Source organism: Nelumbo nucifera, chromosome 1 (assembly GCF_055504915.1).
Source record: "Nelumbo nucifera cultivar China Antique chromosome 1, China Antique-T2T, whole genome shotgun sequence".
NCBI classification, from domain to species: domain Eukaryota; kingdom Viridiplantae; phylum Streptophyta; class Magnoliopsida; order Proteales; family Nelumbonaceae; genus Nelumbo; species Nelumbo nucifera.
This window is the reverse complement of record NC_142649.1, coordinates 199,228,798-199,242,732: the sequence shown is the minus strand read 5'-3', so window position 1 is coordinate 199,242,732 and position 13,935 is coordinate 199,228,798. Positions and strand designations below refer to the sequence as shown.

Here is a 13,935-nt window from a genome sequence, read left to right as displayed (position 1 = left end):
AGTTTCTTTAGGCTCCATTTGGAAGGAGTACAAATACAAATATGTAGAGCGTAAAATCTTGTATTTTGTATTATTTTGTATAAATTTGTACTATACATATTTGTATTTGTACTCCTTCCAAACTGAGCCTTAGTTTTGAAAAGAGTACAAATGCAAATACATACAAAATAATACAAAATATAAGGTTTTGCACTCTACATATTTGCATTTGTACTCCTTCCAAACTAAGCCTTAATTGCAACTTGTTTCTTGATGTGAGGTTAATTTTGTAATGTCATGCTTTTCATCTACTCAAATTAATAGGAGGGATCTCTTTGTACCATATATCTCAATGTCCTTAGAGATTTTTAGAGATACCAAATTTAAAAGGGTTTGAGATTTGTTGCTTGCATCACTTGTTACTAGACTTGTTCATAGGACGGGCTCAGGCTTGGATTTGGCCAAATTTTGAATGAGGGCGGGCCCAAAGCCTAAGCCCAACACAGTGTAAGACCGAAGCCCGGCCCGTGAACAGGTCTGCTTATTACATAATCAATCATAAATGAACACAATGAACACACTAGTGTTCTGTACACATAGGGTCAACATGATAGTATGAGATATAGCAAGTGATACATAGTGTTGTGAGTAGTAGATTCAAGCTCATTTCAAATAAATTGAATGGAAGTGCATGGAATAAAAGTGAAATAGATTGAAACACCTCAAATGATGTTTTGAGGCATGAAAAAGGTGCCCCACGCTACACAAGGCTAGAGGTGTTAATTGGATTGGATTTAGTTCAACCCGATCCATCCAATGTGAGTCAACTTACAAATAGACTGGACCCAATCCAGTCCAAATCCAATCCAATCCATTAAAATCAAATGAAATATCAAAAATTATATAAAAGCATTTTTTGGCATTGAAAAAGCACTTTTGTAAAAGTATTTTCATAAAAGTGCTTTTACAAAAGCACTTTATTGAAAGTACTTCGTCTTTTAGAAAAGTACTTCAGACTTTTATAAAAGTACTTTTGTAGAAGTGTTTTTGTATTCATAAGTGTTTTTATAAAAGTACTTCCATAAAAGTGTTTTTGTAAAAATGCTTCCATAAAAGTACTTTCATAGAAGTGTTTTTATAAGTGCTTTCATAAAAGTACTATTGTAAAAGTGCTTTCGTAAAAATTCTTTCATAAAAGTGCTTTCATAAAAGTGCTTCCATAAAAGTGCTTTCATAAAAGTGCTTTTATATAAGTGCTTTCATAAAAGTACTTTTATAAAAGTATTTCCGTAAAAGTTTTTTGTAAAAGTGAATTCATAAAAGTGCTTTCATAAAAATACTTTTGTAAAAATGCTTTTATAAAAGTATTTTTGTAAAAGTGCTTTCGTAAAAATACTTTTCATAAAATTACTTTTATAAAAGTGCTTTTGTAAAAGTGTTTTCATAAAAGAGCATTCATAAAAGTGCATTCGTAAAACTACTTTCGTAGAAGTGATTTGTTGCTGGCTTCGGTTTTGATTGATTTCAAATTGGACAAGGGTTTGGCTTCATGATCGGATTATTGAAAATTTGGTTTAGGTCCAATTCAAACCAATAAGAATATGGACTAATTTATTTTGGATTGGCTCAATCCAATAATTATAATAGACTGTTCAAATCCAATTTGATAAAGTATGGATCGAATTGGATCCAAACCAAAACCGATCGATTGACACCCTACACAAGACGAATAAAAACATAGACAATTTTTTAATTCAAACATGCCATTTTAATGAATATCATTCTTGTGGGTAACAAATCTAAGCTCCATTTGCATACCCAACAAGGAGCCCAAATCTCTTGAAAGCAACAAGTGTGCAAATATGTTGAGAGCATGACATCCGATTGTATATTGAAAACATCTCCCTGTACGCTGCATTCATCATGAGAGGTTTGCAATATGCAATAGGGGTGAAAAGGTATATTTTTTGTTAAATTTTATGGGCCCATGGGTAATTAAATCAGATCAAATCAGATTCAGACATCTGACATCTTTTAATGAATTTGGATTCGGATTAATATTTGTAAGATTTGTTGGATCATCGGTCGGATTGGGTTGAAATTAATATGTTTGCATCATGTGTAGTTGGATGTCATGCTGTCAATTAATGTGGTCACACGCATTTTGCTTTCAGACAATACTGTCTCAATATAAATAAATATACAGTTCATTGCTTCAAGTTGAATCAAACTCCACTAAATATGATTTTTGAACATTAATTTGGATCACCTGTTCTTAGAGAAGAAAACCATATTCAGGGGCATAATCTAACAATTTAAGCTTTTACACTCAATAGTTCTTCAGATGGTATTAGAACCTGCTTGAACTAGTAGTTTAGTTTTCATTCCTCACCGCCCCCTTTATAAAACCCTATACCTCCCTTACAAAATAAATTTACTATAATACCCCTAAAAGATGCTTTCCTCTTTTACCACCGGATAAGGCAGCCAAATATCGACTATCCAAGAAGTATATGAGAGGTTTTTATTAGTGTCAAAACACAGGTTCAGTTCCAGCTTAAACAAGGTGAATTAGCAAACCCTTGAAAGTTCATTTCATTGTCTATGTCCCCATTCCAAAAGATTTTATTATCTTTGTAAATCTTTATTGACATTAAGGTTCTGTTCACTTTTCGGTAAGTTATTTACTCGAGTAAATGTAGTTATTTGGATAAGTTTTTTCTGAGAAACACTTATCCAGATAAGTGCATTTACCCATGTTCTTTTATTTCTCATGTAAATAAGGTAATGACCATTTTAGTCATAAAAATCCATAATTAAAAATAGCATTTTTGTCCCATTCATGTGTTGGCACTTTTACGAAAGCACCTTTATAAAAGCACTTTTATAAATGTATTTTTATAAAAGCACTTTTATGAAAGCACTTATGTAAAAGTACTTTTATAAAAATACTTTTATGAAATCACTTTTATAAAAGCACTTTTATGAAAGTACTTTTATAGATGCACTTTTATAAAATTCAACTAGAGATAATTTTGGAAGAAGAAAATTTGAATAAGTGCTTATACAATAAGCACTTAAAAAAGCTAGAAATTTGGGCTTAAAAAATAGGGATTATAGCTGATAAGGGCAACTTTTGGGCCTTAATATCAATAAAAGTAATACTTTTAATAAATTTTCAAAAATAGATTAAATTTTTAAAAATAATATCAATTAAGGGCAAAAATACTATTCATCTTCTTTCTCTTCCAATCCATTCATCAGTGCTAGGGGTGGCAATGAGCCGAGCTTTTCACGAGCTGCTCGAGCTCGACACGGCTCGGTTTGAACCAAGCTCAAGCTCGAGCTCGAGTCCAATTCAATGGCTTGATTATTAAATGAGCCGAGCTCGAGCCTATTAGAGCTCGTCTTGTGAGGATCACAAACCGACTCGAATATATATCTTTATATATATATATATATATATATATATAATAAAACTATTATAATTCTTAATTTTTTAATTTTAAATAAATAATTTTTATTTTTATAAAATATTTTTTTTCTCAAAATCGAGCTCGAGCTTATGAACTTTTGACTCGAGCTCGAGCTCAAGCCTTGTAGAATAGTCTCAAGCCGAGCTCGAGCCTGGTACCATTCGGCTCGAATCCACCCCTAATCGGTGCCACTGCCGCCTCCGGCAATCTTCGGCAATGCCTTCGCCGTCTCCGCCCACCTCCACCTCCGCCTCCATCAACGTTGCTGGAGGTGGGCGGCGGCACTAGTCAATGACCCTGCCTCCACCCACCTCCGACAAGATCTATAGCTATTGATTTTGGGATACTTGGACCTAACGAGGACTTGAAGATTAAAGAAACAATGGTGGAAGGAGAAGACTTCCGAAAATATTCAAATAGAGAAATGATGGAGAAGACTGATAAAATCAAGGTAATGGCAAGGTGCTGCTCCTCTGACAAATACATGATGGTACAGTGCCTAAAGCGAAAAAACCAAGTCGTGGTGGTTATTGGAGACGATAGAAATGATCTGAGAGCAATCAAAGAAGCTGATATTGGGATATATATATATATATATATATATATATATATATATATATATATATGAGGACCCAATACACTCAAATAGAAATGGAAACATTAGACATCATCATTGCAGAAGGTAACTTCAATTCTGTAATAATTGTTTTGAAGCGGGGAAGGTGCATTTACAGCAACATTCAAAAGTTCATCCAGTTCCAACTCATAGTGAATGTTGCTGCCCTAGTGATCAACTTCATTGAAGCTGTTTCTTCTAGTAGAGTCCCTTTAACGGCAATCCAGCTACTGTGGGTGCACCTGATAATGGATGTATTCGGTGCCTTGGCACTAGCTGTAGAGCAGCCTACCGAGGAGCTCATGGAAAAGCCTCCAGTAGATCGAAGCAAGTCTAATCTTATCAATAGCATCATGTATAGGAACCTCATTGGTCAGGCTCTGTATCAGGTGGCAGTCTTAATGGTGCTACATTTCAATGGAAGCTCTATCTTTGAGGTGAGTGAGAAGATCAACGACACCCTTATGTTTAATACTTTTGTCCTCTACCAAATCTTTAATCTTTTGAATGCAAGGAAGCTAAAGAAGAAGAACATACTTGGAGGGATACACAAAGAGAACCGGTTTTTCCTTGGCATTGTGATGATTACTGTTGAAATTGCTGGAGGCAGAGGCGGAGGTGGGCATAGGTGGCGGCGTTGCGCAAAGGCCAAGGCGAAGGTGGGCGGAGGCGTTGCCGGTGGTGGGCGGAGACAGTAAAGGTGATTGGAGGCGTTGCTGGAGGTTACCAGAGGTGGCGATGGGCGGTGGGGGTAGCGGCACTGATGAATGGATTGCAAGAAGAAGAAGATGATGAACAGCGTTTTTGCCCTTAATTGATATTATTTTTAAAATGTTAATCTATTTTTTAAATTTTATTAAAAGTATTACTTTTATTGATATTATGGCCCAAAAGTTGCCCTTATCAACTATAATCCCTAAAAAATAAGCACTTATTTTAGGCTTATTTCCCAAACACCAATAAGTGCTTAATGGTGTAATCCCTACCCAAATAAGAACTTATTTCAAATAAACACTTATTTTTAAACACTCCTAAACATGGCCTTATGTCCGAACATATATGTAGGCTCTTGACAATTAGATTGGGTATATTGCAATTGGAGCAAGGTACTCTTGACATTTGAGATAAGATATACCCTGATGTCGAGGCATCATTGTCGCTCCACAAATAAGGGTTTTGAATTGGAGTTTCAAAATCAACCATGGCTTTTGATAACTTTTGGTTATTTCTATAAGATTTGACAAGTCTTGAACTTTGTTATCGTATTAAGTTGATTTACATGAGACGAAATTTTGAAAGGAACCCATGGATTTCATCTCTCTCTCCCCTTCCTTTGTTTAATCAAATGTTGATTCCTAAACTAGTTTATATCGCATTTTATCCAAATTTGCAAGTAAAGGACTAAAATGGGACCTTTAGACTGCGTTTGGAAATGATGCAAATAAGTGTGAATGCAAATATGTAGAGTATAAAACAATTCATATAAATTGCAAAGTTGGGTTAGTTTTGCATTGACAAAACTTACCCTCTTACCAAACAGGCTTTTAGCTGTAATGGATGCAAATACGAAATCCAATAAAGCATATTTTTTTTTTTATCAAAAGTCCACTTGGATGCAAATTTACTTCTTTTTTTTATTGATGTACTTTTACATCTTATTGTCAATGTAAATATGCATTGTTCTGTTATTTGTCAATGCATAAATGTAATGTTGCCAAACAAAGACAAAAGTGAACCAGAGTGCAAATATACCCTGAACCAGGATTTACACTCTATTTGCATTGTATCCAAACGAACACTACAAGAAAATGATCTAAACCGGCAGTCTTAAGGACCACCGCTATAGAGATAGTTGAGCTAGCGTTCCTCCAAAGACCGCCGCCTAGAAAACTAAAATAAAGAAAATAAAAATCTGGGTGGCGGTTTTTTATAACAAACACAACGCTTTTTCATTTGAACCGGACTTAAGCCGGTCTAAATAGTTGGCCTCTTGCATTTGAGAGAGGAAGGGAGAGAGAAAGCAAAACGCCAAAAACACTCCCGCCTCTTTATACTTCGTGCATTCGTTTGAGAAAAACTCTGACGAAGAAGCAAAAGGTAAGGATTCTTCTTTTTCTTCTTCTTCTTCTTCTTCTTCTGTGTTTTCTCCCATTCTAGGGCATCAATTAATGAAATTGAAAATTGTTACCTTTAGGGCTTAATCGAAGGTGCCATTCATGCAATCTCTGAACCATTTATTGCCTCTGAAGGGATCGACCTTCTCCCTCTAGCTAGGATGTCCACAAGGAATTGGTCGATTGAGAAACCCAACTGAATGAGTTGTTCATCTGTGTGGCCTAGGATCTAGCCTCCCTTAAGAGTCTCCTCAACCTTGATTCTTTTTGCCAGTAACCCTTAGGTTTTTTGTTTTGAGGAAACCAGTTTTTTGGTCTTTAATCTTTGGCTCTAAGCACTGAAGGTTATTCTGTTTTTCTCCATTTACCTCACTTGCATAAAAAACGCATGAGTGAATTAATCAATTGATCGGCAAAATAATATTGCAGCAAAATCTGGTGTTGAACCATCAGATTATGTAGAACTTGCAAAACATGTTAAACTTGGTTGCCCAAATCTCGAATTTCAGGCCTAATGATAATAGGAATGCCGGACTACACATCAACACCAGAAAACTTTAGGGTAATAATTTTGGAATACATTTTACTCAGTTTTAATGCTTTATTGTTATTTTAATTTCGTTTGTCTAATTGCTTGTTTATGTCGCGGTGAGACAGACATTGTCAAACTGCAGGATTGAGGTATGCAAAGTACTTGGAATAACAAAGGAGCAATGTGAGTTATCAATGGGGATGTCTGGTGACTTCGAGCAAGTAGTAAGGAATATAACTTCGAGCAACTAGTAAGGAATATAACTTTTAATTTTGAAACTTAAATACCAACCGGTGGCTATAACTTCTGATTTTTAGCCACTTTGTCAAACTTAAAGGAAGATATTAATTAAAACATGAAATTGAAAGTAGATACTATCCTTACAGATTAGTTGCAATAGGTCTTGCCTTTTCAATATTATCATAATGTGATATTTTGCTTACAAAGAGAAAGCATCAAAAGTATGAAATCCGAGATGTATAAAAAGAGTATATGGATAAATTGTTAGCTAGTCTCTGTCAGTCTCTCTCTACCATTTAATTTCCCATGGACTACATGCTTGTATCATGAACAGTATCCTTGATATTAGTAAAGCTTATCCTATTTGATCAGGGGAAAAGGATCAGTAGTATAACATACTTTACTAGCTTCCTGAGGATTTTGATCCTCATTGAGTTAGATTGTTTCAGTGAAAGCACATTTGTCAATTGTACCTGAAGAAACAACAATAAGATTAACTTTTGTCGAGCACTTGTAAAAATAGAACTATTTGAACAAGAGCTCTCAGCCATTAAATATGTTTGAGATTGGGGTTTGGTGTTAACTGGTCTCCACTGATGGTATATGGAAGGTGGGTCTGGGTGCTATTAGAATTGAAAATTGTTGAGTCTTCTAGTGTGTATCATGGACATGTGGTTTGGTTCAATGTTGATGCCATTTTAACTATATGGTTGTCTCAATGAGTATCAGTAAGGGGCTAAGGATTAGAACTTTTTATCTCTTTTGCAAATTGAAATGGGAAGTACCAATGTGAGAATATGATCAACCATATTTGGACCATGGGAGTAGCCAAAGAAATAGGCAAACTAAGCATGTTAGAAGTCTGGTGCTCATCCCCAAAGAGTGATTTTGTACCTATTTGGAAGTCTAAGCATGGTGATTTTGCACCTAATTTATTTTAGACAAACTGGTGGAAAATGATTTAAACATAGGGTCCCTTTCATGTAGCTAACAATGGGTATGATATTAAACAAATTGGAATGACGAAGTGGGACTCATGAAGATGACTCATATAGTTGGGACAAGGCTTACATGATAATAATAAACTAATGGAAAATATTTCTAAAATGAACATTGTACATTTGTAGATCTGATGTAGGATCTATTGGACCAAAATCCAACTTGATTAATTGGATCACCTCTAACCATCAAATTGATGGATGATTTTCCAACGAATTCCATCCTAGTTTTTTAACCATTTAGAAAAGATTCAATAACATTATTATTTAATCTAATTGAATTTTTTGGTGCAAAATTGCCTAATATATAATCTAAACAACTAAATGTTTAATATTAGTAAAAACCTAAGATCGCCACCCATTCACCTTACACATAAGGCAAGAAAAAGACTTAAAAAGATTTTATAAACATATGAGCATGGAAAGGTTACACCATTGTGATCTGTTTTGTGTTCTACATCTATCTATATCTATTTTATATTCTACATTTATCTTTCTGATTTTATTTTCTTTATTTTTTTGCTAGGGGAAATAGGATACTTTCTTTTATTGATAAACAACAAAGTGTTTGAATAGGGACAAGTTTACAATTTTAGCCATTCTATATTCTTCTATACTCATTTATATTTACTCTAGCAATACAAACCATTCAACTTTTCACTGTTAATTTTATCAATCTATTAATTAGACAGTTTTCATTTTTACCCCAAAAATCCATCAAGTGAAATATATTTTTAGAAGTAGGATATTACACTAAGAATAGTCTAGGATCTATACCTATATTCCTTGTGCTTGGTGAGTTTGTGTATTCCAATCATATATTTTTCCCTTCAATTATTTGATTTTTTGCTTTTGTAATTATTTGAAATTTTATTTTAATTAGATACCATTGGTATATAATACAAATCAACACATGAACAAAAGTTGCTCTTTAGTATAGTTTCTTGCATGAATATTCTCAAAATAATGTTTATGATCTAAAGAAATGTTAGTTATAATAGCACAAAGAAGTGTTTATAATCAACACATCCCACTTTATAGTGGCTTATGGAGTCCAATTCAAAGTCTATAGTGCTGCTAGTAAGTAATACTTCCATGACTAAAATACAGTCACCATTGCATCTTGGTTATTGGGAGAGAGGTCATCTGTTCAGGGTCCCTTTCATCCAAGCCCAAAGGATTCCTCATTTCGAGGCTCCAAAGATGTGAGTAAAAAAAGGAACTAATCTATTTCCTTATCAGAATTATAGAATAAACAAACATGTTTAAGATGGTTTTGTAGTTTTAATGTATTTTTATATTCAGTAATTACTAGCTGTTTTTCTGTTCTTAGATTTTTACTTCCAAACTTCAGTAGAGACGCTTATCTAGACTCTATAGAGAGTTAAAATAGAATTATATAATATATTTATACCTACATCCATCTATTTGTGAAATGGTTGCTTTGCTAGTTTAACCATTTCAATGAATGGGCCACCTTTCACTGTTACACCTCTGGTTTTGTTCGGAGACATATATTAGTTGTCATAGTCCCCAATCCACTAATAAAATAATAGAAAAATGTGAATGAAAAGGACTAGGACATTGTGGAGCCATGCATTAATAATTTATTTTACTTAATTTGTTCGTTTGGTTGCTCTTAGTTGATAAGTTTGATGTTTGTTCATGTTTACCAATTTTCTTCTCTACTTTCTCTCTTCATTTTAGCTTGCAGGTCTGTGTCTGAGTGGTTGCTTGATCCCAGATGGATTGAATAATCCCAAGAAACATGAAATAGTCCTATTGAATGGACATTGCCTGGAATTAAACTTTGATATTTATTTCTTCTATGTCTGAGTCTCCTAAGGGGAGGAGGATAACCTAGGCCTAAGATCCATCTTTTGATAGGAATTGTCGCCATCTGGTCCAATGGATTCTTGAGTGGGCATTTTCGTCAATGCAACTATATTAAGGACAACAAATTAGAGAAACTTCTAGGGGTATTTGCCAATGTGCATGCTGCCACGTCAACAAATCAACCACTTCTTTTCAAACAAAATCATGCATATTGGTGAATATCCCCATAGTTAATAGAAGTGGCTCTAATGTGCCACATCAGCAAAGATATTTTCCAGTTGTCATTTTCTAAACCATTGCTTTTTCTGATGTGAATTGCCATCTTTTTCACTGATGCACCCTGGTTTACATTTAAACAATGTTTTGGCTCAATTCCTTTTGTTTCTCTGGTTAAAAAGCTATATGTATGTATAAAATTTATCTTAGATGAGTAGTTTCTACAATGCATGAGTTATCTATTCTTCCTTATAAAGTATGGCTTCTAAAGATGATTTCTTTTCATCTTTTCCAGCTTAGACAATTGGTTGAAAAATGCAAGTAAAATGTCAGTATCATGGTCTCGGAGAACAAGGATTTATATTACAGATCTAGAATTGATGGAGATTCTGTTATACAAATTTGGACACTTTGAGAGGTCCAAACCAAATCCTCTTGCAAGGTTGTTAGTAGGTGGACTTGTAAGCTATGAGGAAGAAAAATGGGTTAAGCATAGAAGGATCATCAACCCTGCTTTGCATCTAGAACATCTAAAGGTTGTTTTCTATTCTCTAACATGTTTAAATGCAGCTATGAATTCATAAATTTTCTTAAAAGGAAAAGGAAGGGAATACACCATAGACAATTGAGTGTTTTAGAAGGATAGTAGGATAGTAGGTGATTATAGCACACTGACAACAAAGGCAAAGACCAATTTAACTATCTTTGTAGTTAAAATACTTCAATATAAATTCTAATATTTATATATTATGATTTGCAAGTTTAACCATTATGTTAAGTGGATTTGCATCGGAAGATGTGTTGCAACATTCAACAATGATTTGCATTGGAAGATGTGCTGCAATATTCAACAAGGATTTGCATTGGAAGATGTGCTGCATTATTCAATAAATTGATTTTTTAAAGTCCTTGTACTTTTTATATGTCAATTGGCTATTGTATTTGAACAATTTGTTTTGAATATTATAAAATTTAATTTTTAAATTAATAGATTTTGTTTTAAATTACATCTTTTGTTTAAGTTGTTTTTATGTATCAATTGTCATGAGATTTATTAAGCAGGTATTAAAGTGTAGATGCAAAAAAATGTTGGAATTAACCTAGTATAAAATAAAATATAAAAAGATTTAAACCGGTGGTCATTCAATTGTAGGTTTACTAAGGCGGCAGTCATATGGGACCTAAGCCGGCGGTTCAGATTGCCGCCTAAAAGTGCAAGTGACATTTGACACAACCTAAGGCGGCGGTCATATGAAACATAACTTGGCGGTTCAGACCGCCACCTTAAAGTACAAGTATCATTTGGCATAGTCTAAGGCGGCGGTTCAAACCACCACCTAAAAGTGTGAGTAGTTTGGCACAACCTAAGACGGTGGTTGAAAGCCGCCGCCTTTATTCATGCTAAGCCAGCGGTTCTGAGTCTTCTGACTGATTGCCACTTTAGCGCATTTTGAACCATCTCAGACCGGCCATCAAAGTTGGCGGTCTTTTTCAACTGAACCGGCAGTCTTGATCTAGGCCGACAGTGGATTAGGGGAAGGGTGCCTAACCACCGCCTTAGATCTATGGCGGCGGTTTGAAGGCCTAAGCCAGCGGTCATGTGACTACTGGCTTTGACCATTTTTCTTGTAGTGGCAACCTTATCAAAAAACTTAGTGAAGAGAAACCAAGAACAGGACAACTTTGTATCACTTGAAACACACTCTAAGGTGGCGTTTGATAAATCTGAAATTTCATATCTGAAAAATTAAAAAGATATTTTTTGTGTCTAAAATTTAAAAAGAAGCATATGTGCTTTTTTTACTTTTTAGAGGCTCTGAATCTATAAGTTTGTTTGTATTGGACCAACCCTTGAGGCCTTTACCATCTGAATTGTACTGATTTACTATTTTACCCCTAGAACATACTATTTGGATATGTTGAGTTTAATTTGCATTATCTCATAAAAAATAATTTTCAACCTCAAAATAATATTGAAACAATACAAATAAAAATAATAAATTAACAATTACTAGTTAATAAATGAAATGATTAGAATTAAAAAAATAATTAATGACTATAAAAATTTTAAAATAGTTAATAATTACTAATTAATAAATGGCACAAGTAAATTTAATAAAAAGCAATTAATGTTTAATAAAAAAATATTATTATTACTCACTAAATCACCGCTACTACAAGTTGTAGTAATGGTGGCGGTGGTGGGAAGACAGGGGAGGGAGGGAGGGGGAGAGAGAGAGAGAGAGAACCAGGAAGACAGGGGAGAGAGAGAGAGAGAGCCGCTACAACTTGCAGCGGCGGTGGCGGGAAGACAGGGCAAAGAGAGAGAGAGAGAGAGAGAGAGAGAGAGAGAATCATCGCTGCAATGGTAGCGACAATGGTGGAACACAATGCAGAGAGAGAGAGATGTATGAAGACGAGAAAGAGAGGTCCAATGGTGAGGGGTAGTTTTGACTTTTGACCACATATGAAGCGCGTCTGAATGCATTAAGTGACAAGCCTAAGTTTAAAAATTTCAGATCTGAAAAAAGTTTTCAAACCCTATTTCAAATGCAACACCAAAGGTGGCATCTGAAAGTAATATTTTCATATTCAAACGTCTAAAAAGTGCAATCAAACGCCACCTAAGTGAGCCTTGTTCATTATTCCAACATAAAATATAGCCATTCCTACCCTCAATGTCAATCCACTAAGCTATGTTTGGTTTGAAAGAAAAGCTAGGGAAAAATAAGGGAAAGGTAAGGAAACTTATACAAGGTTTGTAAAGGTTTTCCTACAAAGCTTGTAAAGGTTGTTCTACCTTACCCTACTTTTTTTCCTTCAAACCAAACACAACTTTAATGAATCATGAATGATGCTTAATGGAAACTAGGAATTGCATTTTGGATTTATCTATTATGTTCATCAACTTATAGGAAGCAAATTGTATATCAATAGTACGTCAAGATTGAAGGTTACTTGTGCAAAGACTTCTTGATTAGGGAAAGGGAATGACAAAAAAAATTCATTGCCTTTAAAGGTGGTAAGGGCATTTTCATAACTTCAACATCACCGTTATTGAAAATCCAATGGAAGGGAGGTGGGGCAGTTGTATATTGTTTTCAAAATCACAAGAGAGGTTTTTATTAAGATCAAAACACATGGGAAGATTTTATGATTGTCAGAAAACCCATGGGAGGATTTTATATTTTACCCCCACTAAAAAAGTAACACCCTTACAGGAATGCAAACGGATCAAATCATATTCGAATAAGGTATATATCCGAATCTATAAGATAGCACATATCCTAGATCTGATATGAAGATTCGATTGGATCTCATAAATGGTGATTCAAATCTGAATTTGTTAAGGATGTCGTTTATTGGAATCTGATCCAATCCCATTCAAATTCTAAAAATGTTAATAAATTATTAAAAGAAAAAACATAACATTTTTATAAAGAAAAACAAAAAATATAAATATTTTTTTCAACTATTTTCATCATATATATTAATATATACATGTATTTTTATAAAGGGAAATTATCCAAAATTCACCATCACTTTTTATAAATTTCCTTAAACTCACTATAACTTTTCAAAACATCCAAAATTCACCATGTCAATGAGATTTTATTTTCTAAAACTCAACATGTTAGAACACTGTTAAAGTTCAATGATCTAAATTGTCCACGCCAACCTAAATGCATGTTTCATGACTAAACTACTCCTAAATAGTGAGTCAACCTGTTAATATCAACACCATCAACATGACCATTGTTCCTAGTTAGTGCTAGTGGTGTGGTGGCATGTCACTCCACTCCTTTTCACAACCGAGGAAAGGTGGGTGGGTGGTGGTGGTCTCTGACGCTAAGCTACTCAATGTGTATTTTGCGCACACTCGCCAAGTAGAAACAATAGTAGTTCATGGAAATGAAATCCCCATTTG

The 13,935-nt window shown here is 34.3% G+C and overlaps 1 protein-coding gene across 6 annotated transcripts; it reads left to right on the top strand.

Annotated features, from left to right (window-relative positions):
- Nucleotides 1–6,019: 6,019 nt before the first annotated feature.
- LOC104602378 (cytochrome P450 CYP72A613-like) lies at nt 6,020–10,995 on the top strand. Of its 6 annotated transcripts, XM_010266049.3 has the most exons (5): nt 6,067–6,168; nt 6,695–6,747; nt 6,843–6,967; nt 10,303–10,543; nt 10,769–10,995. In XM_010266049.3, exons 2-5 carry the CDS (start codon nt 6,700–6,702, stop codon nt 10,901–10,903), a joined length of 549 nt encoding a protein of 182 aa, XP_010264351.1. In that variant the 5' UTR covers nt 6,067–6,168; nt 6,695–6,699; the 3' UTR covers nt 10,904–10,995. The 6 variants fall into 6 exon arrangements, 1 of the variants encoding a protein (XP_010264351.1); XR_016080886.1 differs by having other exon boundaries at nt 6,035–6,168; nt 6,615–6,747; nt 6,843–10,995; XR_016080889.1 differs by lacking the exon at nt 6,695–6,747 and having other exon boundaries at nt 6,041–6,168; nt 6,843–6,941; nt 10,303–10,995.
- Nucleotides 10,996–13,935: the final 2,940 nt, after the last annotated feature.

Bases quoted from the DNA above. Each gene is read 5' to 3' on its own strand.
- LOC104602378 (XM_010266049.3), top strand. From the start codon at position 6,700: ATGATAATAGGAATGCCGGACTACACATCAACACCAGAAAACTTTAGG. The intron at 6,968-10,302 runs GTAAGGAATATA...CATCTTTTCCAG, and splicing joins AATATAACTTCGAGCAACTA to CTTAGACAATTGGTTGAAAA. The intron at 10,544-10,768 runs GTTGTTTTCTAT...ATGATTTGCAAG, and splicing joins TGCATCTAGAACATCTAAAG to TTTAACCATTATGTTAAGTG.